The sequence below is a fragment of the Felis catus genome, chromosome D3 (genome assembly GCF_018350175.1).
Source record: "Felis catus isolate Fca126 chromosome D3, F.catus_Fca126_mat1.0, whole genome shotgun sequence".
Lineage (NCBI taxonomy): Eukaryota > Metazoa > Chordata > Mammalia > Carnivora > Felidae > Felis > Felis catus.
Window position 1 is genome coordinate 81,205,754 of NC_058379.1, and position 26,793 is coordinate 81,232,546.

General features: G+C 42.6%; 2 protein-coding genes across 3 annotated transcripts in view; one reads left to right on the forward strand and one right to left on the reverse strand.

Annotated features, from left to right (window-relative positions):
- Positions 1 to 26,793, forward strand: part of SERPINB11 (serpin family B member 11) — a 74,571-nt gene that overhangs the window by 1,794 nt on the left and 45,984 nt on the right. The window contains exon 1 of one of the 2 annotated variants that reach the window (XM_045041077.1): positions 8,389 to 8,520. The exons of the other annotated variant lie outside the window; for it this stretch is intronic. The gene's annotated coding sequence lies outside the window, so the exon portion shown is untranslated. Of the gene's footprint in view, positions 1 to 8,388; positions 8,521 to 26,793 lie in introns of those variants that run through there. 2 annotated transcript variants of the gene reach the window in all.
- Positions 8,204 to 15,952, reverse strand: SERPINB3 (serpin family B member 3). Its single transcript, XM_003995242.3, has 8 exons — positions 15,920 to 15,952; positions 14,907 to 15,100; positions 14,304 to 14,360; positions 12,943 to 13,071; positions 12,076 to 12,193; positions 11,116 to 11,255; positions 10,468 to 10,623; positions 8,204 to 8,605 (listed from the first exon to the last, which is right to left on the reverse strand). The coding sequence occupies exons 2-8, from the start codon at positions 15,072 to 15,074 to the stop codon at positions 8,204 to 8,206; spliced, it is 1,170 nt and encodes a 389-aa protein (XP_003995291.1). The 5' UTR covers positions 15,075 to 15,100; positions 15,920 to 15,952.

A 26,793-nucleotide genomic window follows, 5' to 3' on the forward strand; every position in this document is an offset into this window, starting at 1 on the left:
GACTGATGATGCCAGGCATGTACGAAGAAGGTATGAAGAGATTCAGTACTCAAATACTGAGGTTCCGGGTTTCGGTGCCAGGAGGGCTTTGCTGTGGTTAGGAGTTGGCCCTGGGTAAGAGCTCCTTAACCTGGTTGTCAGGGCTTGCTTGGTGCCCTGCACTTCCTGCAGGTGCCGAGGGAGGGAGCTCTAGGGCTTTCTTACCAGCGAGCCCAGATGTGGGTCCCGGGGAGAGAGGCATGGGACTTGAATGCCCTCAGCAGTCAAATATCAAACTTGGAGCTGGACTGTGTTCCACTGGGTGTTGCTTTTTCTGGCGGTCTGACAGTTTCTGTCCTTGAAATAGAACGTTTAGATCATTATGTTTGATGTAACCACGCTTGCGTTTGGGTTTAAATCTACTGTATTGCCATGTTTTCTGCTTGTTTCGTTTGTTGTTTCCTTTTTCTTTTTTTCTTGACATCTTTCTGATTGAGAATTTTTAGTATTACATTTTTTAAAGCGATAAGCTAGTTTTTTCAAGAATGTTTTTTTAATGTTTATTTTTATTTTTGAGAGAGAGACACACACAGAGACAGAGACAGAGTGACAGAGAGACAGAGCGTGTGTGGGGCAGGGGCAGAGAGAGAGGGAGACACAGAATCAGAAGCAGGTTCCAGTCTCTGAGCTGTCAACACAGAGTTTGACCTCATGAACTATGAGATCATGACCAGGGCCGAAGCCGGACGCTTGACCAACTGAGCCACCCACGTGCCCTGATAAGCTAGTTTTCATTTTAGTTTTTAAGAGCTTATTTATTTTGAGAGAGAGGGAGCGAGAGAGCACGTGCACGGGCAGGGGAGGGGCAGAGAGAGAGAGAATCCCAAGCAGGCTCCACACTGTTAGCACACAGCCTGACACGGGGCTCAAACCCACCAACCTTGAGATCATGACCTGAGTCGAAACTAAGAGTCGGTGCTCAACTGACTGAACCACCCAGGGGCCCCTTTAGTATTATATTTATCTGCAATATTGATTTACTAGTGGTTGTTTTAGATCTACTACACTTTGCATATTTAACCCTTCACCGACCATCTTCAGGAAATACACCACTTAATTGTTAATGTGCGAACTTTCAAAGAGTGTGCTTCCATTTTATGCTCTCCTCCTTTTTGCTATTCTAGTGACAGATTTTATTTCTGTTTCTTATAAACCCTGAAATAGATTGCTGTTGTTTTTGCTTTAAGCCGTTAATTGTCTTTTAAAAATGAGCAAAAATGTCTTTTATAATTACTCACAGTTTACCATTTTGGTCAATCTTTAGTACTTTCTGTAGATCTGAGTTTCTATTGGTATGATTTTCTTTACCGTTTAATGAAATTTTGTGGGTGAAATCAAGCGGCTCTTTGGCTAGAGGTACGGAGGTGATTGGACTCCTAAGGCACATATGATGGACCCATGGGGACGTAAAATTGGACTTTTCTTGCCTTGCTTGAGACTCCAAATTCACGGATAGAGCCATGAAATGGCAAGCAAACAAAATTTTTAAACCTCTGGTTTTCAATAGTAGAGCGATCAGCCACACACGGCTACATTACATTTAAATTAAAGTAAAAAAAAAATCAGTTCCCGTATTCGTTATTTATTGGGTGCATAAAAAATTACACCAAAATGTGCGAGCTGAAAACAGTAAATATTTCTGATCTGATTTTTCCTGTGGGTTAGGAATCTTGGTAGAGCTTAGCATCAGAAGCTATATAAGAAAACAGAACGCCCTTTCTTTAAAGTTAAAATTATCACACACATTTTCTTTTAGTGTCCCATGGAAGGATTCTGGTGGGACGAAGCATACTCTTCGTAACAGTGGAAAGTGTTGGGGAAATAGAATTAAACACTAAAGTGTTCTTCCAACCTAGAGATTCTCTTGACAAAGGTGGTAGAAAAAGAAAACACTTTTATTATTGAAGAAGCATTGAACCAGAATGTGACGCGTATCACAGGCCATTCGCTAAGAGAGTATAAAGGCAGAGGGCAATCACAGCCTGTTATATAGCCAAGCAGATGTAACTCATAACATACATATTCTGAAACAATAAACCATAACTATTCCTCAAGTAAGAGGACTTGATAGCACCATGTGTCACAAACAGTTCATCCTAGATTCATCTGGGAATTGAGGTGACCATCTGTGTGAGCTACTTGGCTTTATCCAGAGGAAAAACAGACTTCTCCTATTTTTAGGGTCGGAGGCAGTTTTTGAAACCTGGCCCTCTGACTTAGGTGCCTACCCTTCTAGAAAACTGGGAGATGGGGGTGCTGGCTCCCATGAAGTTTACATTTCCAAGAGGTGGTTCACGGGTCCTTGAGAAAAGGCTTTCCTCAAGCCATGAAGCTGACAGAAGGCTCAGTCTTCAAAAGGGGGTATAGACATTTCAAAGAGGAGAAAGTGCTTAGAATTACACATTTTCTAGAGTAAATGATGAGAAAAAGGAGAGGAGGGAATCTCTTGTATTTGACAGGGAGAATTAAGCCTCTTATTTTTACTTTATTTTTAAAAGTTTTTTTTAATGTTTATTTTCGAGAGAGAGGGAGAGAGCGAGGGAGAGCGAGCACAGGCAGGGGGAGGGGCAGAGAGAGAGGGAGACACAGGATCTGAAGCAGGCTCCAGGCTCTGAGCTGTCAGCACAGAGCCCTAGGCAGGGCTCGAACTCGTGAACTGCAAGATCATGACCTGAGCCGAAGTTGGACACTTAACTGACGGAGCCACCCAGGTGCCCCTATTTTTAATTTGTATTTGCCCTTAACGTTGTTGGCATTGACCTTGTGTTTTTGCATTTACTATTAGGGCGGTTAGTCGCAGCCTACTTACCACAGCTGTCCTATCTCGCTCCAAAATTTATGTAAGACAATGCGGTCGTAAATATACTTTCAAGTCTCTGTCTCTTTGAGCTCATTACATTGTTTTCTTTATCATCGTGTTTACTGTCTTGAACTGATAGTGCCAGATTTTTGGAAATAGTATCCAGCAAGCCCACTTATTAGAGTTACAGAGTGTAGAAAATAGTGACTCCTCGTAGACAGTAGGATAATTGCCGAGTTTTCTGTTTTATTTCGTATGAGTCATGCCTTGTTAAACCAAATCACGGTCATCTTGCTTTTAGCCACCGTATTAGAATATAAGGTGCCGTTTCCTCAGTTCTAAAGTGTTATTGGATTCCAGGAGGAGCAGCAGTTCTCTCCCAGGTTGCTTTATGTCTCTGCATCAGAGTTTGGAAAAGTGTTCCAGGACACCAATATGTGTATTAAGCCCATCAAGGGTGTTTACGAGGTCTGGCTCACTGAGCTCACACAGACTAATCCCCTGGGTTTTAAAAATACTCACGTGCGATTCTCTATTTGTGATGGCATTCTGCATCTGCAAACAGACGGTGTCTCATTGCCACATTGGAAGCCTGTCACTGCGGGATGTGTCGGCGGAATGACCGGTTCTCAGCGGTGTCAGCGTGCGTTGCCTTCCAGGTCGTTGATGTGCCACTCTTGGAGTGGGTGTAAACATCACCTCCCAGGCGGAAATGCGGATGGTGCTCCGTTGTGTGCAGGTTATCTTCACTTCCCTTTGGTCTGACCGCTCAAAAAACATACTAAAAAAGCAAGCTATTGTTTTTCTTAAAATGAGTGTTAGATAAAAAATACAGGTCAAAGAGTCCTTCTTAGGGAGAAAGCAATTACATTAGTAGTCTCAAGTGAAATATGAATCATCTTTGGCAATCTTCTGGGTTATGCGTGTTGCCGGTTTCCACCCATTTGGGTAGACAGCGATGAGACACAGAAACAATAGCAGTCTTAAATGTTAAGATTCTAGAAGGCCGGGGCCCGGCCTTGGGTTTCTGTGCTCTGGGACATCCCTGTCCTCTGGGCAATCACACACACGTAGCCACTTGGGAGGGAGAACCCTCAGGGAAGTTCTGGGCTGTTCTGTCTATTGTAAAATGTCTTCCTGAATTTATGAGTTTGCCTTTTCTTTATGGGATTCTTAAGTTTTTTGGATATTTAGTTTTCTGATTGCCCACCAGCTATTTTCTGACCGGTCTCAGGTACTTACCTGTAATATATCGCATTCATACTCCTCGTCTAGGTCCAGACCTTGAACTCTGCCTTGATCACTAACATTGGGACGTTTTCCCACATTTTGGCCTGCTTGTGTTTTGAATCCAGTTCCCATATTCTGGCCTTCAGGACGCTTGGCTTATTTATTTATTTTTTGGTCACCCTATTATATATGGGAACCCACTGCCTGATTGAGCATGGCACACTGTAGGGACAGAATAATTGTTAGTTGAATGGCCTACACTACAGTGCACACAGTGAGGCAGATAACACATTTTCCAGATGTTTATTATGTCTCTTATAGTAGAAATACAAATGAGTTCTTATAGGACAAATGATAGGCTCCTGAGTGGTTTATGGGGAAAGACTCAGTCATTCGTTAATTTGTCACATTGTCACTGACCACCTGTGTATGCTTCAGGTGTACAGCATAAATAATTTGGGCAGACTCCCTGTTCTGAGGGAGTCGGTAGGATTGTCCATTGAGGGTTGTCCCCAGAGGACAATATCATCTCATAAGGGAAGAAGGTATGTATCCTTCCATTTATAAACAGAAATAGTTTGTGAAGCTTGGCTTTCATCTTTGACTATTGGGAAAATTGTGTCAAAAACTGACATAAAAATAGCTTGAAATGCCAAATGTTATCCCATGACATTTAATGGAAAATTATCTGGAAATGAATTTTCTCATTAAACTCCCTCAAGTCTCATATTACAATTTAAATATGGTCATTTTTAACATCTTGATGACCAGTGAAGGCAACTTGGTAGATCACAGATCACAGAATTTCATTTTTTAATTTTCAGTTTCATGATGCTTCCATATGACAGGGACACTGGCGTATCATTAAATATGGTTAAATGTATATGAACACATTGAGCATTGGCCCGGAGTTGGTAAGAAGGAGGTTGCTCTTAAAAACAAATTTAATTAAGAAGTCTTTTCCACCCAAGTCCTTCCAGAAACAATAGTAATTATGTGTGTTTTGTGCAATTCTCTTCCTCATCCTCCTCAGCTCACTTTATTGAGTCATAATTTACATGAAAGAAAACGCATGCCCTGTAAGTGTGCACATCAGTGCCTTTTATAAACTCCTGTGTAACCACCAGCCAGTCAACTTGTAGAGCGTTCGTCCCACCAGAAGTTTCCCTTGGACTCTCTTACCATCAGTATCCTCCCCAGCTCCAGCCCCAGGAAACCGCCAGTCAGCTTTTGGTCACCGCAGGCTGGGCTTCGTAGATGTGGAAACACACATTACGTGTTCTCTCCGTCCCGTTGCTTTTGCTCAGCACAGCGTGTGGGAGGTTCATCCCGCGGCAGGAGTCGGTACTTTTCTTCCTGTCTGTCACCGAGTCCTATTATTCCATTGTTTGTCCATTCCCCTGCTCATGCATATTTGAGTTATTTTTGGCTTTTGGCCCTGCGAATAAAGCTGCTCCGGACATTTGGGTGTAGTCCTTTCATGGATACAGGTTTTCAGTTCTCTTAGGTAAATATCGGGGTGGGGGGGGCTGCTAGGTCATATGTTAGGTACCTGTTTACTTTTTATAAGAATTGGCCACACTGATTTCCAAAGGGGTCGCACCTTTCTGTGTCCCCCTCCAGTAGCGTATGGGCGTTCTTGCTCCGTATTCTCTCCAACATTGATATGGCCAGCTTTTAGAACTAAAATTAGAGTTTGGACCTCTGTAATGGGTGCGAGGTGTACTCTGTGGGGGCAGAAGCTCGAGAGCATGTAACTATCTGTTCCTTATACAACTTTTCACTGAGGCATTTCTTTATTTATCAATATGGAGTCAGTATATCCTGTGTTAGGCAATGAATTATAAGGTATTACTTTAAAAATAAAGACACGAGATTTGAATTTTCCATCCATTTCCCTACGCAGGGCCCCAGTGCAGGCAGCGGTCGCTGGTTGCTTCTCTGACTGGCCTAGAATGCAGGCAAAAGTTTTCAGTTCTCACAACTAGGTATCAGTCGTGCCCTCTACCGGATATGATTCCGATGCCTGTGAGCCTTTGTCTTGCGTGCTTTTGTAAAGTTTCTTTTGAACCCCAAATAAAATAACAAGCAGTTGAAAGTTGTGGTCTAAAGGCATTCCAACAATCAAGTCTTCGAACCCCCCAGAATGCTATACCAGTTTCGCCTTCATTGAATCATTAGAAATGAGTGAAGACTGAATTTAGAAGACTGAGCGTTGACACTCTGAATTTACTTCTTACCGAAAACTTTCTTTTAAAATACTATTCAGGATCCCAGGTCTTGGGCCAACCTTCTGATCCTTTTACATTTGTCACCAACTCATGCCTCTCATTTCTTTTCTTCAGCCTTGTCAGGGAGCCCAGAGCCTCTCTGTGCATCCGGACGGCCGCGGGCCACCTTGCCTTCCTTTCCCAGCCTGTTCACCGCGTGGTCGCTCAGTTCTCGTGGCCGAGTCTTATCCTTACGTGCCGAAATATTTACTTGCTCTTCTGTGTTCTTGGGCTGCTGAATTCTGCCGGAGAAAATTTAGACCTTTCTCAAATCCTCCAGAATTCACGTTTTATGAAATCAGCGGGGATTCAGTACTGACTGAGAAGGATTTGGAATGAACACAGTCCTTTTAAGCAAAGCTGTGTCCTAGAAACTAAAACTTGTCAATACCTGCTCTTTGTATATTGATGTACTTCAGAGGCAGTTCTAGGCCCTCCTTTCTCATCACATTACGTTCTCTCCCTAGGATCTCATTCTTGCCTTTAGCTGCCCCCTTTTTTTTTTTTAACCAAGTTTTAGAGTTCCTGAATAAATATGGAAAAACTTTTATGTTGAACATGACAAATTTAGAGCTTCAGATCATATCCTGCACCGGCTTTCTGGACTCATGTATTCCAGTGCTTACTGGACAAGTCCATTGAGATGTCTCAAAAATAATTAAGGGGCATCTGGGGGGCTCAGTTGGTGAAGTGTCGGACTCTTGATTTCAGCTCACGTCATGATCTCATGGTTTGTGAGTTCAAGCCCTGTACCTGCGTCTGCACTCACAGTGCAGAGCCTGCTTGGGATTCTCTTTCTCTCTCTTTGCCCTTCCCCCCTGCATGCGCACTCCCCCCCCCCCAAATAAATAAACTTAAAAAAAAAAGCAGTTAAAATTCGACAGATACAAACCTAAACCCACGATCTTTTCTTCCTTCCAAAACAAAAGCTTCTTCCATGCGACCAGTTGGGTAGGCCAGAAACTTGGACATGGTTTTTGGCTTCTGTCTCTCATTTCTGTCATATATGATGTGTTGCTGGAATCCTGTGCACTTTACTTGTGAAGTGATTCTTACATATCTGGTTTTCCCCAGTGCCACTTCTGACATTCTGATGGCTTACTGATTAATCTCACTGTATCTACACTGTTCTTTTCTCTCATCCATTTATATCACAATAGCCAGAGATATAATTTTAAAATGCAGATATGATGATCTCAGTCTCATCTTTGGAAAACAAACAAATGAAACCTGTACTGGCTTTCCATTTGTTTTAGGATAAAATAGAAAGTTGTGAACGTGGCCTACAGCACCTTTCATGTTTGGTACCAAACTACCTTCAGCCTTATCATGCTCTGCTCCTATTTTGAATTTTCTTTTTAATGTGATAGTATATTTTTAAAGTATCTTTCCTCTGTGTGGTGGGTCACTTGTACTTTGTTGAAACGAAAAAAAGAGGAAAGCAACAAATAATTTGAATAAATGTTTTATTGATCATCTATTTCACAAAATAAAAGAAATTTAGACAAGTAAGGGTGCTAGATGTCACCTAAATTCAAATAAATGTGGGTATTTAGGTTAGTACATTTGAATAGTAGATATGGTTTTTGAAATAGATATTATTCAAATTTAGTAGAAGATAGAGTATTAAAATATCCTTTTACCTCGTGTTGAACATTTTGTCCAAAGGGGAATTATCATGGGGAGATAAAGTAGGTTTACATGTGTTTGTAGAAAGAGGGAGATAGATAGACAACCATTACGTTCCCAGTGATGACTATGAGATTGGAAAGGAACAAAAGAATGAAAGAGAATATGTTATTTTTAGCAGTCAATGTACTGGAAAAACTGCATTTCTCGGTAAGTAGTGGCAGGCTAATTGTATCTAAGGGGAAGAGACTCTGCCCAGGAAGAGAATGCAGTTGGTCTTATTGTGCTTGATGAAGAACAGGAAAGGGTGATCACAACGAAAATGGTAAGTTGGTGGTGATGTATACCCAACATTTATGTTTGTAGAAGCTGTGGCCTCGGTGCCCTCTTCAGTCACCTCCACAAAGGACTTGTGGAGGGCTTTAGACACCACGAGATCCAGGCTCCCTGTCATGCCTGAGAAGTTGGCTCTCTGTGTATTGAAGGCGTCCAGCATCCCCAAGGCTTGCAGCGTGGCCTTGAGGTCATAGTCGTCTTCCACTTTGAACCGAGGTAAATATAAATCCACCCATCTATCGCTCATATTCTGTGAGCTCGTCCACTCTGCTAGTTTCTCAGCGGTGAGCTGGTCTTCAAGCTACAGTGGTAGAAAACAGGAACAACCGACACGATTCTCATTGGACATCAAACATGATTTAACATTGGATTGAATTATAGAAACCTTTTATTTTGACAGTAAAATGTAAATACAGGAGATTCAGTTTATTACATCTTATCTGAGGAGGCAAAAATAACACAGTCATAAAAAGATATTATACAATTGAAAAATGTACTATATATTCATGACTGTGTTATATTTCTGTATACATAAATACATATGCATTGTATAAATATATACACATGGATATATATGCATACATATATGCGCAACAGAATTATTAAATCAGATCATTTTGTGAGAAATGAACTATGTATCTATTTTTTACACTCCCCACATGACATGCTTCATTTTCAAATAGACTCGTCTTGTTACTATCCTTGTATACCTAACTCTTTACACCCTGATTTAAATAATGATGATAGTGTATGTCCTACTTCTATTCCTTTTTCTTGCTTGACCTATTTGTAAACATTTCTCATACAGATATATAGTACTCCAAACAAGTTTAAATTGTTACACACTATTAACACTAAATTGATGATTCAACGTACACATATTTTTAAGCATTCACTATGTGTCAGTCGCTAAGTTAAACTCTTGGCGATAGGAAGATACGCCATTGTTCCTTGTTCTGAACCTTTCAGTATTTTGAGCTCCTTGCCTTGTTGGATTCGTTACTTTAAGTTAAAATCCCAGGACTGGGATTCCTGATGTTATTGATCATGAGGATTGCTGAGCTGGAGTATGCACAGGGTCGTGGCTCTTCATGTGTACTGCCGTATTACTTTCCCTGAGGATCTCCAAAGCCCAGCGTTAGCACAGTATCTATTTTGGTTGCAGCAAGGTCACTGGGATGTCAGCAGCATCACGGGCTGTTGGAGTCATTGCAAGCTGCCATCTTTGGATTGTCTTTTATGCGTCAGATACTATTGTTGGTATTCTTATATATTAACTTCATTATAACAGTTTTAAGAGGAAAATGGTAGTCCCTCCACACGTTTTTTGTTTGTTTGTTTGTCTCTGAGCAATGAGACTCTGAATGATTTTCAAGCTCCTAGCAACAGAATACTTCCAGATTGAAAAGCTAAATCTGTTTGTCCATTGTCTGCAAAACTACTGTGATTTAACATTTCAAATGTACCCTTTGTTGTTTTAATTTGCTCGTTTTGTTTATAAGTGAGCTTGCAAATATTTCCATGTGTCACATCGCCTACATATGAGTGCTTATTTCCTTGTCTTCACGTGAATAGACTGGAATATATTAGAAGTTCTTATGGTTGCAAAATATTAATGTGTGTACCTAGGTAGGTTTTTCAGAATATTAATGGCACCTGTGATGTTGAGGTTTTCTGTATAATCTTCTATATCACGCTGCAATATTTAAGATCTTTACTGTTTGAGGGGCGCCTGGGTGGCTCAGTTGGTTAAGCGTCCGACTTTGGCTCAGGTCATGATCTCACGGTTTGTGAGTTTGAGCCCCATGTCGGGCTCTGTGCTGACAGCTCAGAGCCTAGAGCCTGCTTCAGATTCTGTGTCTCCCTCTCTCTCTCTGCCTCTCCCCCACTTGTGCTCTGTCTCTCTCTGTCTCTCTCTCTCAAAAAATAAATAAAATGTAAAAAAAAAAAGATATTTACTTTTTGGAACACACAGGATTCTAGATTCTCCTTAACAATTCTTTTTTAGGCTGTTGGCAGAGAAGAAATGACGTACTCTGTACTTGAACTCTGTCAGCCACCACCAGCTAACTGTGATCATTGGTGCAGTGAATGACGCACACAAGCATTGTACTGCTGGGAAGTCAGGCAATAGTAGGAAGAATCAGAGATACAAGACTGTACCTTCTGCAGACCGTCCACTTCATTTGGCAACAGCAACATCATGCTTAGATCCTTGCCTTTGTATGGCATTTCCAGGATCTTGGCCTGTACGTCCTCCAGTGAGGTGAAATTGAAGACACTGGACTGTTTCATCATCTGCACGGGTTTGCTTGTATCCTGAGGTAATTGACGTGGCAAACAAACGCCAAGTGAGGCATTATTCAACAGAAGATAACGCTATTGAGATACACATCCTCCTTCTAACAGATGGTAGGGTTCTTCAAGTATCCCCAAGTAAATAGAGTCAAAAAAATCAAAGAAGAGGACAATGCAGCCGTGACAAATTCTGTTTTCTACCTGCAGTTGTACACACTATCAGACAGGAGTTGAAAGTTAACATTCCATGTATGACTGTGTTACATTATTATAAATAAATTACAGGGGCACCTAGGTGGCTCTATCTGTTAAGCGTCCAACATCGGCTCAATTCATGATCTCACGGTCTGTGAGTTCAAGCCCTGCGTCGGGCTCTGTGCTGACAGCTCGGAGTCTGGAGCCTGCTTCGGATTCTGGGTCTCCCTCTCTCTCTGCCCCTCCCCAACTCATGCTCTGTCTCTCTCTCTCTCTCAAAAATAAATAAACATTAAATAAATAAATCAATTATAATACCTTGTTCAGCCAAAATTTTTCCTCCACCGTATATTTTTTATCAAATTTCTTGTCCCACAGTCCTTTGAAATAGACTGCGTTCACCAGAACCAGAACGGTAGACTCAAGAGAGTTTTCGGGAAGCAGATCCTTGATTTTTCCTGCAAAAGTAAGAACATCAGAGGTCTGCCGTAGAAGTACAAGTGGTTTGTTTGGAAGATGCTCTGAAAGTTATAAGCGATCATTAATTATTCACACAAGTCACTACTTTAGGGACAGTGAGCAGTGGTTCTCGAGGTTCAGCTTTCCTCACGCCACCAGCCTGATAGAGACACCCCTCGTTGTCACGGGAAAGGTGTTCAGCTTCTGTTTTTGGAGGACTTTGGTCACCACACACTGAAGAGTCATACACTGGGGTCAGCTGCTCTTGCAAGCGACTCCACCCCTCTTACCTTCCTCAGTTCTTCCACTCCTCCCTCCCTCCTTTCCTTTCTGTTTTTCAACTTTAGGCTCACGGCTGTGAGGAAATAGAGCTTGATTGTTCTTTAGGACAAATGGCGCGAGCTCTATAGTCTGAAACATAAGTGCTGTCAGACACCACTCCCCGCGGTGTCTTCCTCTTTATTCTCCACTAGAATAGAGAACAGAGGATGTGAACCGAAGACAGGGTCTGAGCAGAGTGTTGAGGTTCACAGACATCCGGTTATCTCTGGCCACGAGCAAACACAGATTGCCACCCGTGTTTCCTTGTAGTCGTCTTTCTGTTCTACCTCCTGGGCTCCCTTGTTACTCTCCACATTGACTTGGACCATTCGGTCATCTGCAGTGCCCTTCTCCATCCTCTCTTCAAAGCCAAGCCCCGCCCCACGGGCATCCCATAGGGTGTCAAGAATAGGTTTCATGCACAGCAGGGTTTTGTTTTGTTTCATGCACAGAAGTGTTTTGTTTTGTTTTTTAAATGGGAGAGCTCCCATACTCTACCATTTGTTTGGCTTTCCACCCAGGAATTAATCTTCTTACGAGTTTCTTCTGCCGCATTTTGAAAATCAACAGATTCCACACTGGCTAGGTAAAATTTCTTGACGTTATCCATATATTCCTTTGATGTGGGAAGGAAGGAAGGACACAAAGAAGAATTAAGAGTAATTTGTCAGTAACTATGTATTCCCAAGTTAATTATCTTCAATCTTGACAAGATAGAGTACAAGGAATCTAGACGAACCCTGGAGAAATCTACTTTTTCCTGCCCATGCATATTTTGCACAGTTACCACGTGGGTAACGTGAAAAGGAAGCACAGGCTGGTGCAAGAATGAAGTCTTCGAAGGGCAATGCCTTCTGTACCTAGGCTGGGACAGGAGAGGCCGTGGGTTGCAAACTGCAAAGCGTGATGCCCCAAAGGAGATGGTGTGCTTCTGGGATTCCTCACCAGTACTGTCAATCCTTAGTCTTCCATTCTGGGCATTCAGTCTTCCCTGGTACTTCCCCAACTCTCCTTAGAGACTCACAAGCCTGCCCTCTCATCAGTATCCCATTAGTCATTGCCCATCAAAATTTATACTGTGTAACTGAGTGGTGTCAGCTCACGAGGGGCATCTCATGACTTCCTTTGCTACTGAGCCTTCCCTTGGGTTATAAAGTAATCCCTGAACCCACACTCTATACTGGCAGATTGTCAGGTTCTAGGAAACTTCATCTGGTATAGTTGAGGCAAGGGAGTCTTGCACCCCGTGTAAATGCTCCCCATGTGGATCAGCCAGGTTCATCTGCCTGACTGTCTCCCGTTTGGTCATTGAAGGACTGACGGCCCAGGATTCAAATAAGGTGTGGAAGGCCAGGTGAAACTTACTTGAAGAAATGGATACTTGTTTTCTCCATAGAACTTGTTGGCAATGTTCAGTTCATATGCATCAGTGGGTTTTTTTAATTCCGTTAGAAACTTTTGAAATTGGTGGTGCACATTGCCCAACTTTTCAACCTTCAAATATCAAAAAGTAAGCTCATTGTAGTCTCTGTCAACGTAAATATAAATACTAACCCCGTGTATATCTATTAGATCCGAAGGTAAAGTTTGGTATTCCCACAGATGACATTCATTGTTGTTCCCTGATTTTCGGTGGATTTACTTAAATATTCTTCAAAATCTTTACATTCAGTCTCTTCTAGGAAATTCTTTGTTCCTGCTCTAAATAATCCAGTCTTTTCACTTTTGAACTGTAGATGCAGTACAATTCCACCATTGGATTGCCTTCTAATTGCTACAAACGATTAGGTTAAGCTTCCCAGCTAAACGTAAGCTCCCTAAAGACTAGAAGCATATTTCATTTTAGCAGCCATCACTGGTGTAATAATGTTGGATTTGTACGTTTCAGTTACATTATGACATGAAGTCCTGTGCTCTCCTAGATGGTATTATGTTCTAAGACCTACTGACCATGACCTTCACTCATGATAGCCGTACTCTTACATGTAGGAACAGTATGTGCCTGGTAAGGACTTTACATTGGTATCTGTGGGTCTTTAGACTAATTCAGATGAAAAAAGAAACTCAGAATTAAATAAACTTTCCAAAGAGCCATGGGTAGCCAGCGACAATTTTTGAACCTAGGCCTGTCTGAATCCAGAAACTTCCACTTGCTAGCTAAAAGATTTGGACCATCAGGTTATAAACTATATAACTCATATAATCATTTTTCACAATTTACTTGGATGTGTGCTTATTCCTCTTAATTCCATTTATGAATTAATTAAAATGATACTATTTTAGCAACAGTTTTATGATTACTGTAATTATTGTTATTCTATGATGACAATACATAAAATTTGTCAGGGTTTCCAGTAATCTAGGCACTGTCGTAATGTTTTACATCTGTCTGTATGTACTGAGGCAGATTCTTTTATTACTCCCAGTTCTCCGGGCTGAGGTCACTGTGCCTCAGAGCAGTTGTGTCTTGTTCACGTTCCCCAGTGGTGAACAGCAGAGCAGGAATTTGAAGCTCTTTAAGAACAGTAGTGATCTCCACTCCGGAAACAAAAATACGAAAGAAATCAATATGTAATATGAAATGAGAAACAACTCTGTCCAGTCTATTTTGCTTAAGATTTCTCCTAAAAGCTGACTTTTCACAGTTTATCTGAAATTCCCGTTTTAAAGTGGGACCCTCTTGGATGTGTGATTCTCTTTCTAGACCCCAGTGCTCTGTGACTCACGTGATCTGTCGTAGTTCTTCCTCTCGTGTTGTGTGTGGCTTCGTTGAGGTGAAGGACCTGGAAGAGGCAGGAAGTGGGACAAGAAAAGTACTTAAAAGATCTGGAAGTCAAAAAGAGAGAAAGAACCCCAATACAAACAAAACAAAACCTCATAGCAAACCAAACCAAAACCAATACGCAGAGGAAAAAGAGAAAACTGCAGTGTAAGCATTTGCTCCTTGAAAAACGACCGCAAAGCTGATTGATCACCAGCCACTTCAAAGAATCCTGTGTTGTTATTCATTGTTCAGGAAACGTGAGGATGTTTTCCATGGATTTCAGTCAGCGCCTCACTTCTACCGTTACTCTTCCATTTAAGCCTCTCCTCTACTTGTTGTGCAGTTGTGGGAGTTCATCCCAGCTCCCAGAGGAAATGTAGGCACAGGGAGGCAAATGGGGCAGAGCCCAGGGGAGGGCGTGTGCTCCCCACAGCTCTGTGCTCACCCAGTTATGGGAATGTTTGCCCAGCCTCCTGTGCTGCACAGCCGGATTTGTGGTCATCTGCACCCAAGCCAATGGAGAGATCCGTCTAAGCTGGTCAGTGTGTAGGCAGCTGACACCTACCTTCCCAATTTCGAGGGCAGTGTTTTCTCTGGCTCCTAAGTAGGTCATGGCTAATGCTGATGTGATGGATAAAGGGGAATAGAAGATGTTGTCATTCTTCTTTGATAGTTTGAACTGCTGGAACAGATCCAATGCAAAGTGGGTGTTTGCTTCACTGAGTGAATCCATGGCGACCTTGATGTGACCTGGAGTTCCTAGAGAAGCATCAGGTTCATATTATGGCTTTACTGAAGGGAAGGTTAGTCTATCATGAATTTTCTTAAAAAAATTTTTTTTAAATGTTTATTTTTGAGAGAGCTGAGGAGGAGCAGAAAGAGAGAGACACACAGAATCTGAAGCAGTCTCCAGGCTCTGAGCTGTCAGCACAGAGCCTGATGCACGGCTTGAACCCACGGACAGACCGCGAGATCATGACCTGAGTCTAAGTCAGACACTTAACAGACTGAGCCACCCAGGTGCCCCGGTATAATGAAATTTTCTGAAAAGAAATGACTTTTATTTGGATTGTGGGATTTTGGCAACTAAAGTTTTTCTTCCTTTTACTTTTTAACCCCTTTCAATGTACATGTATAAATTTCATAATTAGACAACTGTCAAAATTACCGTACACATAAAAAAAAAACTTTTGTGATAAAGTAATGGAACTTCTTTCTTTCTTTCTTTCATTACTGGCAGGACTAGGCCTCGGTAGAAAATGCTTTATTGCAGATACTAACACACAGATTCATGTAATAACATTCAGCCGCGTCCCATGAGGCACCTCTGTGCCTTTTCCTTCAAGGTTCTGTGGGTGCCAGACCCTCTCCCCCCACCATGTTCCCCAGGGGGCATTGCATAATCAGAAATAAATAAATAAAGGGTAAATCAGATGAAGAAGGTGTTTCAAATGTACTCTGGCAGAGTAAGTAGAGTATAATCGCATGGAATGAAATAGACGCATGCTATAAAGCGTCATTGCCATTATTTTCAGAAATGATTCCAGTTATTAAGCTGGAGCGCCTGGAAGCACTTACCTGTGTCCCTGGAGGAAGCAGAGGTGGGCAGGGAGCCTGTCAGCCTGTGTGCAGTGAGTGGGGAGATCCTGAATATATATACCTCTCTCCTGCCACCTTCCACTCCTCCTTGCAGTTGGTATTTCAAGTAAATCAACTTTTGATTTCTTAATCAGGCTAACCGTGACATGTATCCACTCAAAATATTCAGGAGAATAAAACATGATTGTTCCATTACTATACTTCCTTTCCACATGCAGCAGAAAGTACTGCAGCCCTGCAATCCTCGGCTCTTAGGAGATGCATGTAGGTGTCTTTTCTAGTACCGGTGAGGATAAAGTTAAAATGCCAGCTTCCTCTCACCCACCTGCTACAGCCACCTGGAAACAACCCTTAAAAAGTCTTCTCTTGGATGGTGATGTCTTTAAGGCCCACATCAAACAGAAACAGTGGAAAAGTTTACATTTTCTGTCTCCTCTTCTGAAACAGGCTTCTTCAGCCTGTCCATTTCCTTAGTAATTATTCTGTATAACGAGGAAAATAGCTCGAGTTCTGTCGAAAGCTCTACTGCCGAGGTGGCCCAGCAATAGGCAGGGAACAAGAGTCTGTTGTCTTCCCCTAAAGGCTGTGCCTTGAGAACTGTCCTCCTTGTGACCGCCCATGCCCCCTTGCAGCCAGTCCCGGATTTTCTCTGTGTTTGAAGATCAGTGTGGGGCTCATTTACCTAGCGGTGTTGACCTGCTCACAATGAGAAGAACAATCGATATAAACAGGAACCATCTTGAGTGGCAGCATTCTAATTTTTTTAATGTAAATATGAATCAAAAATAGATCGTTTGAGCTCCAGAATCATGACATTTATCTGTCACTTGGCCTTCACTATACCGGTGTCATATTCATGGACTGGACACCATAGTCAGAAAAAATGGTAAGGAAGAAATGAGGAAAAGGTGTTCTTTGAATGCCATGGTTAATTCTTCTATCACTGGAACCTTACGCTGCTCACGTGCATAGTTGGGCTAATATTTAAAAACTTGACTTCTATCGAGTGGGGACACCTTTAACAGCTTATTAAGGCAGGTCTCTCTGTTAGCTCCGTTTCACAGGTGACAGAAACGAGGCACAGAGCAGGTGAATAAAGGCTCAGGTTTCTAGGGGTAGCGAATTGCACAGGTGAGCTATCCAGGCAGATAAGCTGGCTCAGGAACCTGCCTGTGTATCCGCTACCCGGACTAGGTTAGACAGACTCTGGGTTTGAGATATCATATCTCCTTGTGTTTAAGTGAAAGGAACCTTCGGCACTCCCAAAAGAAAATAAAGTCTTCCTACAAAATTGGAAGGGGTGAGGCTCAGTCAAATACTAAGTCCCACGGTCACCAGGAGAGGAGGCTGGGCTTTCAGATGCCCGTTTAGGGCTCCTTCCTGAGACAGCCAAGAACAGCGAGTGGCAAATCAAATCAGGGTGATTTCCTTTGAGCGTGAGGCTCAGAGAGAGAATCAAATCGTATCCAACCCTCCCTTCCCCCAGACCGCTCTCTCAAGCTGGGGTTTAGTAGAAATGAATAGGGAGGACGGGGAAAGAGGCAGACGAAAGAAAGTGTTTTTTTCCCCAGATACGCCGTACCCTGAAGCCTGGCTGTGGTGGGGAGAGGGTGGTGATCGTGGGACATCTGGCACAACATCTGCCCTGCCATAAGGGTGGGGGCTATTTGTACTGCGGGTCGAATTTATAGTTCACGTGCTATAAGCTCACTTTTTTTTTTCAATGTATTTTTATTTTTATTTTTGGGACAGAGAGAGACAGAGCATGAACGGGGGAGGGGCAGAGAGAGAGGGAGACACAGAATCGGAAACAGGCTCCAGGCTCCGAGCCATCAGCCCAGAGCCTGACGCGGGGCTCGAACTCACGGACTGCGAGATCGTGACCTGGCTGAAGTCGGACGCTTAACCGACTGCGCCACCCAGGCGCCCCTCACTTTTCTAAAATGTAAAATTCACTAGTTTGTAGTACAGTGACAAGGTTGTGCAGATCGCCATGAATTATTTCCAGAAGAGTTTCATCACCCCCACTAAGAGACCCCTTCATGGTTCTCCCTTACCACAGTCTCTGGAAGCCACTAATCTACTTGTCTCTGTGAATTTGTCTATTCTGGATTTTTCATTTAGATGGACTTGCAGGGTGTATGGCCTTGTCTTATGTTCCTTCCACTTAGCGGTCTTCACCCATATTGTAGCATGTGTTGCTGCTTCGTTTCTTTACATGACTAAATGACGTTCCATCGTGTGATAATAGCACTGTTTGTAATCCATTCATGTGCCAGTGTACATTTGGGTTTGGTCACTCTTTGGCTATCGTGAATGATGCTGATGTGACCTTTCGCGTAGAAATTTCAGTGTGGACGTATGTTTTCATCTCTTGGGCGTAGACCAAGGAGTGAACTCACTGTCCATATGGTAATTCTGTGTTTGATTCTGAACCGCCAGACTATGCCATTTTATATTCCCACCAGAATATGACGGGGTTATGTGTGGGAGTTCTAGCACGCTTCTCCAGCACTCGTTACTCTTGTGGGTCCTTTCTAACACTTGCCAAGGACAGGGTCTTGTGTCTCAGCACATCATGAATTCACAGGAAGATTCACCTACAACAGTGTCCCAGGAGCTCAGAAGATGGAGGGAGGGGGTGGAGGTAGGGGGCCTGACCCCTTGGGCATGGCTGCTTGCTCTTAGCTCTCCTCTAGCCCCCTGTGTGGAGTGAATTCTGAGTGGGACTGTTATGTAACAGGACCCCGGAGTTGAGACTGGTTGAGGGTAAGGGAGGAGGAAGACTACTGGGGTTTTGATGAAGGAGTGGGTCCAAAGACAGAAGTAAATGACAAGAAAAAGAACCACGATGAAAAATTACAAACACGAGGAATAGGAGCTTCTCTGTCAAGCTCCTATTCAATCACAGGAGACAATCACAGGCCATTGTCACCAGATAGAAATGGGGGTTCCTGGAGGAGGAGGAGGAGCGGGAGGGGTTTCTCTGGGCTCCAAGAGAAAGGGACCTGACCTCACGGGACAGAAAAAAAAGCAGCTCAGGCTGGGCTTAGAAGGAAGAAATTTGGTGACAACGTGGGATCAATTGGCTTTGGAGGGAACTTCTGACCGAGGCCGAATTCTCCTGAGACTAAGCTGCTAAGATTTGTCATGCAGAAGTGAGTCTGAGGAAAGGGGACTCATTATAAGGACCAGGAGTTTGCTTAAATTTAGAGAGAGCTTGGGCTCACATGAAAAATAACTTCATACTTTTCTTCTGTTCCCAAAAAATGTTCCTGGCACGTAATAGACAGGATTGTGACATCCTGATGTCTTACACTGTCACAGAAGACTCAGCAATTCTCAGACGTTTTTGCATGTGATTACCTGCCAACTTGTGTCTCTGGGTATTTTCTAAATATACACCAATATTATTAACCAGTGATATTGGGTTCCAGGAATCCAGGAACCCAATAAAACTTAGGAATGTACACTTTCGGGAGCCATCCTGCTATTGCTAATGCCTTTATAGGTTGGTGAAGAAATATCCCCTTGGTTTTCCTGACCCTTACTTCCTTGTGAAGGGCATGATGTGTCAGGTTGCACATCCTAGGGGAAATCTTATTTCTTCCTTCTTATGAAGCATATGCTTGTGTCTGTTTGCAGGCAAACTGGTTAGTGGAGACTAAGCATCCAGTAATAGAATATCTGCCAATTACTGTATTCCCTGCAGATACAGATATAGATACAGCTATGTATACATTGAATGACATCAGAATGGGGTTAAGTAGCTTTGTAAAAAAAATTCACAGAGGATCACTCATTCCACTAAGATTTAAAGAGACATCAGTTAGGGCAGTGGTCTCCTGTGTAAGTATATCATGGAAGACAGACAAATCCATATTACCCCCACCCTTTTCCCCATTTCCACACCTCCAGCACCACCCAGAACAGTCATCCTACTCTGTGCTTTCAGTTGAATCCAACACTGTTCCTTGTTGTTCTCTTACAACTCCCTCCCTGATTCATGGTGGCATTCCTTTTGCCAAGAAACACCAATGTAGGCGTGGGCTCCCGCTTTTCCTCTTCCTCTTTGCTTTTCTGAAATAATGGATTTTCCCCATGACTGACTGCATGTCACTTGATCTTTCCTCAGAGGTTCTTTCTCACTCCTCCAACTTCATACTGTGAAGCCAGGATACATGGTCTTCTCTTTCTTTTATTTCCACTGCTTTTTCTAGCCATTGCTTTTTTTACTGTCTTCAATGACCTGTTTTCAGTTTCCAGCCATGAGGGTATATCACCATGTGCCCACTGACTGTCTTGTGTGTTACTCCTTAGTATTCACCAGGTCATCTGTTACCTCTGCACCCTTTTATGGTTTTAGCTCTTCATTCTAATTGCTTCCAGTATTCCGGGTGACTTCAAAACTTTCATAGTCAACAAATGGAATCCATTCGTATTTTATTTTACATTTCTGTTTTAGCTGAATCTCCTTCTTTGTGAAAAGCTTCTTGTGTCTTTTGCCCTTTTCTTCACTGGATTCATGATGTTTCTTATCTATTTGCTCTTTATATGCTCTTTATATAATGTTGTCGATGCCTTCTTTGGAGTACCAAAGGAAAGGCAAAGTTCTAGAGGGGTAAAGAAACTTGAGTATATGAGATGTTGGTTTGCTAGGGATTTAATTGGCTTTTCCAGTTCTACCCTTTGCTCTTTCAACTTCCTGTGGGTTCCAGGAAGCTGAGACATAGGGAGCCATAATCAAGGTCTTGTCCTCTGACAGACAGTTGCATTTGGCCAGTGTTGAGGCAGCAAGAGTCACCTAGCTTCCTCTCAGCTAGGTTGCCAAGGGATGAATGCATTTATTTCCCAAAAGCCACAGATGCTATTGGGAAACCTTTTCTGTAGCTACAGCTGTTTTCTGGATTTTGGTAACCTCTCCCTTTGCTCTTTAGGTCTAGGGATGGCAGTGTCTCCCCACTGTTGTCAGCCTTGTGATATTCACTATCTTTTCTCGGTTTCTCTTAGACCTGACCATACATTGTATAGTCTCTTTATTAAACTTTCCTGAATTATCCATCTTGACTGTGTCATTTGTTTTCTGCTGGGCCCTTGACCAATACAGTAAGTAAATTGCTTTAGGAGAAATATCTTCAAATGGAAATCAGGTTGCTCACGTATTGAGAAGCACGTGCTGAGAGCAAATGGGGCATTGGCATATGGCAGCAAGTTCCCATTGATGGAAGCAAGACATAAAGTGCAGTGGAAAGGTGTGGGGACATCAGGTGGCTGTGGTGCTTAGTTGCTATGGTGACAACTTTGATTATAAAGATTGTGGGATCAGCTGCTTACTTATGATGGGCTTGGGAAGTTCAATTCCAACTGAAATCTGAAACATGTTTTCCATGGATCTTGACAAGTAAATACTAAAAGATACAATACGTTTGTAGTGATAAGATGTTTCACCTTTCTAAGAAAATGCAATTAAGACAACAGTGAGATTAACACCAGTAACAGTTTTTAAATACTCAGGATTGGTGTTATGTGGAATAAGAGAATTATTGATAAAATCTTGGTGAAGATGTTAGTACAACTACTTTGGGAATATTTGGCAGTATGTGCTTAAGAGTCAGCAGTTCTCAGGATGCCTGAGTGGCTCAGTCAATTAAGCATCTGACCCTTGGTTTCAGCTCAGGTCATGATCTCATGGTTCTTGGGTTTGAGCCCCGCATTCTATACTGTCAATGTGGAGCCTGTTTGGAATTCTCTCTTGCACTCTCTGCCCTTCCCCTATTGTGCTCGCTCTCTCTCTCTCACTCTCCCTCTCAAAAATAATAAGTAAACTTAAAAAAAGAGTCGGCAGTTCTCTGTCTAAATATAGCACACCTTAGATGTACCCCTACATGCAGTGCTCAAGGATACACGTGTAAGGGGGTTAATTGCAGTACAGTTGGCAATGGCGAGAGGTAGAAACAATTTAGATGTATATTAATAGAAGACTAAAGAAAAGAAATCATGCTATGTTCATCCAACGGAATATCATACAGCAGTGAATGTAAATGAATCAGATATTCATGTATCAGAAAGGATAGATATTTAACCATAATGTGCCGTGGAGAAAAATCATGGTGGAAAGGATATGTAGCTATCATTGGTTTTTTTTGTTGTTGTTGTTTGTTTTTTTTTGCAGTGTGGGTGGGGAAGGTAGGGAGCTTCATCATTGAGATGTAATTCTTGGGAACTAGGGGGCACGCCTGCTTCAGAAATGGAGAAATGTCATTGGGTATCATATAGCGCCTATTTGTGACCAATGATAATTAGCATTGAGAGCCAACTGCTCTTAGAAAATTTGTCCAAGCAGGAGGCATCACAGTCCCAGACTTTAGCCTCTACTACAAAGCTGTAATCATCAAGACAGCATGGTATTGGCACAAAAACAGACACATAGACCAATGGAATAGAATAGAAACCCCAGAACTAGACCCACAAAAGTATGGCCAACTCATCTTTGACAAAACAGGAAAGAATATCCAATGGAAAAAAGACAGTCTCTTTAACAAATGGTGCTGGGAGAACTGGACAGCAACATGCAGAAGAATGAAACTAGACCACTTTCTCACACCATTCACAAAAATAAACTCAAAATGGATAAAGGACCTGAATGTGAGACAGGAAACCATCAAAACCCTAGAGGAGAAAGCAGGAAAAGACCTCTCTGACCTCAGCTGCATCAATTTCTTACTTGACACATCCCCAAAGGCAAGGGAATTAAAAGCAAAAATGAACTATTGGGACCTCATGAAGATAAAAAGCTTCTACACAGCAAAGGACACAATCAACAAAACTAAGAGGCAACCAATGGAATGGGAAACGATATTTGCAAATGACATATCAGACAAAGGGCTGGTATGCAAAATCTATAAAGAGCTCACCAAACTCCACACCCAAAAAACAAATAACCCAGTGAAGAAATGGGCAGAGAACATGAATAGACACTTCTCTAAAGAAGACATCCAGATGGCCAACAGGCACATGAAAAGATGCTCAATGTCGCTCCTCATCAGGGAAATACAAATCAAAACCACACTCAGATATCACCTCAGGCCAGTCAGAGTGGCCAAAATGAACAAATCAGGAGACTATCTGGGAGGGGGGGAAGGGTAGGTGATGGGCATTGAAGAGGGCATCTTTTGGGATGAGCACTGGGTGTTGTATGGAAACCAATTTGACAATAAATTTCATATATTAAAAAAAAAAAAAAAAAGAAAGAAAGAACATTTGTCCAAACACCGAGCCACATCAAAACCGTCTGTGGTTTGTCCTTTCAGGCTTGAGGTTTAGCTAGATGAGGGCAGACAGCTCATCTATTTCTATATCCATTGTACTCTAACCCCATTATACCCTGTCAACATTCCTGCTAAAGTCCATGCGTGGGTGGTTTCATCATAGCCTTCTGATGGCCCCTTATCCAGTCCTTGACAGGGACTTTTCTGAATTGTCACTGTTGACTCGTCTCCCTTGGGATTCTACCTTTAGTGCTCTATATCTCTGACCCCCCTCCCACTGCTACCCCTCAGTTGCAGGTTTCTGCTTCTCCTGGGGGTCTTCTGCAGGCGCTCCCTTTCCAGCCTACCTGGGCCCCCTCGCCACCCTGCTTCAGTCCATGAGTTCCCTGGTCCATTTCTCTCAGTTTAGAGCATTCCCTTCCTCCCTTTCCATCTCTAGTGCCATTCATACAGCCCTTCCTTTTCATTAGTTTTGGGTTGATGTTTATCATTTTCATTGATATTTTAAATCATTTTCATCAGTTCTATTTTAAAATTTCATTCTATAACTTTTCATCTTATCAGAAAGATTACACTGCTGTCCACCCCTTCCGTTAACGGGCTTCTGGTGATGTTTCCGTAGAATTAGCCTGTCTTCGGAACATAAGGAGAGAGCATTCTTTCTGTGCTCCAAGTCTGGCAGTAACCAGGAACAACTGATCATTGGCTGTTTACATTTGGATGAATGTTTCTTGAAGACTTGTTTGAATTTAGGGGTGGTTACATAGTATGTTTGGCCATCATATTTTTAAGGCATCTTTAGTGACCCATTGTTCATGCAATGGGTTCTTAGTTATTTTCTGTGACGTGGTAAGCTAAATGCGTGGTCTCCAGCACAGGGCCAGAAGCAGGGACGTCACCGACAGGGGAGGTTTGCCAAGGTTCCTTTTACATTTGGGTGGCAAATGACTTAGCCTCATACCCTGAGCCAAAATTCCATGACCATCCTATCACCATATACTGCCCATCTCATTAACCTCTGGAACAAGCCTCTGCATTCTGGAAGTGACGCTGCCTTTAACATCTGTCTCTCCAGACTGCCAGGAACAGTTATCATCACCTCCTTCAGTTTTCCGGTCACCCAAGCATGACAGATCTACTTTCATAGGTACCAGTAATTATACACCACTGCGCAAGAAACTCCTGGCCTTGAATTGTTCCAGTGATGTCCTCCCTACGCTATGAGGAGCACTTGACAAAGCGTATTAATTCATTGCACTTTTACCTAAAGTACAATGAATTAACATGGATTCCTGAAATTCAGGGCATTAAGTTGAATTTTGGTCAGTATCAATTTGATATACAATAATATTCCAGTGATGCTTGGAAGTACATGTGCTTCTTTAAAGGTGTTTTTTTAATTGTTTAAATACTTGATGCTTGCTCTGGTAAGTAAAGATTGTTCAGAAACGTAGGCAGCAAAATACAGGGGGAACTCCTCGTCCACTCTCAAGCATGGTAGTGGATTCCTAGGACCACCATCGTTAAGTACCTAAAAACTGTGTGGATGGCAATGAACAAAATGTATTCTTTCACCCTTGTGGAAGCTAGGACTCTAAAATCAAGAGGTTATGAGGACCATGCTCCCCTGAAGGCTCTAGGGGAGACTCCTTGCCTCTTCCAGCTTCTGGTGGCTCCTGCTGTCCCTTGGTTTGTGCATTCGGTCTGTGCCTTTGTCTTTGTATGATCTTTTCCTCTGTGTGTCTCTTCTCTTCTTCTAAGGACAACTGGATACTGGATTAGAATTTACCCTAAGCCAGTATTTCCCCATGTTAACTAATTACGGCTACAAAGTTTCTATAGCTAAATTAGGTCATACTCTGAGATACTTGATAGACATGAAGTTACCTTTACTGTACTTGTGCAGTGCGTATTCACTCCACTACAGTTAACACTCCCTTAGCTGAAGTCAAAACTTTTAACAGCGGAGAAGAAACCATCTAGCTGTTTTTACCTAAGTACAAGACACATATTTGCATCCATGTGCTCCTGGGTAAGCGTGAACAGCCCAGACACTCGGTAATCCATGGACACCAGACTGTACTTCTTCGTGATGATCTACTGACGATGCTGGGGTCAAGACTGTAGGTGTTAGTATTGACACAGCAAGTGGACAGGCCATGGCACTGGCAGTAGGAGGGACTTGCAGCAGCCCTGAAGGAACCATCCGACTGAGGTCATGGCTGCTGTGGTGCTCATCCACACTCGGCCTCATGAAACAAGCTCAGAAGGAGCTTCACTTTGGCTTCTCCATTGGTTTTTGGCCACTTCTGGTGGCAGCACTGGACAGACCATGGAGGTCAGGCCCTAGTTTCTAGAGCGGACAGTGAGGGAACAGTAAAGGAAGGGGGCAAGCTATGTGAGTGGCCCTACCCCAGACTTCCCAGGAGTGCTAGTTCCAAAGGCAAGATGTGTTTAATGATGGACCACTTCTGGCTTAGCCCCCTTGGTCAGATGATGTGTGTGTGTGGTTATAGGATGAGAGGCGGGGGGAAGAGAGAGAGAAGTGGGGGAGGAAGACTATGCATGGAGAGGCAGGGAGGGAAGGGAAGAGAGGGAAGGAGGGAAGGAAAGAGACAGAACGAATGCCACCAAGGTGGACGGGTGGGTCATGGACCCTTCACAGCCGACTGTCCTAGAGACAAGAGGCTTCCCGTAACCCACGCATCTTCCAAAACAGCAGTCCTCAGATTAGAATAACCCCAAAGGTGCCCACAGAGACTTTTATAGAATTACAAAATTTCAAATGCATGTGTCCTCTTCTCCAAAATTTCTATGCCTGAAAATGTCCTGTGTTCACAGAGGCAGGCGTCCCAGTTCTTCCACATTTCACAAAAGCAAAGCAAACTTGTCACCTACTTCAAATCTTACTATAGGGATGCCCAGGAGGCAACAAAGACAAAACTCTTTCACGATTAATTGAGATACTTCACGCCCACCCATTGGACTTCTCCCTTTCCCTATTTTCGACAGACTCCTGTCATCTGTGAAGAATAGAATGTCAGAAGGGAAGTATTTTAGCTCATGGTGAGTTCCAAGTGACTGTGGGAGTAATGATAATTTTTCAATAACACAGCCCCTTTAAGCCTCTGACTGTTATCAAGATTGTGTTAAACCGGAGAGACAAGCAAGTATCTCAAAGGCTACTGAACACTAAATAGGACCTTGCTACTTACTGTGACAGATTCTTTTCCGCTGTGCCAGATACTGTCTCAGGTGCAAGAAGATACCGAACTAACTGGTTGTACTGAGTGTTTTACTGGGTTATGTATTTTTAAGATACATCACATAAAACCTATGGAATTTATTTCAGATACGGTGTGTGTTATTCAGTTCACATATAAAATCTATTTTATGAAATCTCATCATGAATATTTTTTCCTATGAAAGTGAATCTTCATTTTATTTCATTTCTAAAAATGGTTAATGGTTCAACCTGCTCCTAACAAAGTCCAAAAAAATTTTTTTTAACATTTATTTATTTTGAGAGACAGCAAGCGGGTGAGTGGTAGAGAGACACACACAGAATCCAAAGCAGGCTCCAGG

Bases quoted from the DNA above. Each gene is read 5' to 3' on its own strand.
- SERPINB3 (XM_003995242.3), bottom strand. From the start codon at position 15,074: ATGGATTCACTCAGTGAAGCAAACACCCACTTTGCATTGGATCTGTTC. The intron at 11,256-12,075 runs GTAGAGTATGGG...TTACTTTTGCAG, and splicing joins GGTGGAAAGCCAAACAAATG to GAAAAATCAAGGATCTGCTT. The intron at 10,624-11,115 runs GTATTATAATTG...CAATTACCTCAG, and splicing joins AAAAATTTTGGCTGAACAAG to GATACAAGCAAACCCGTGCA.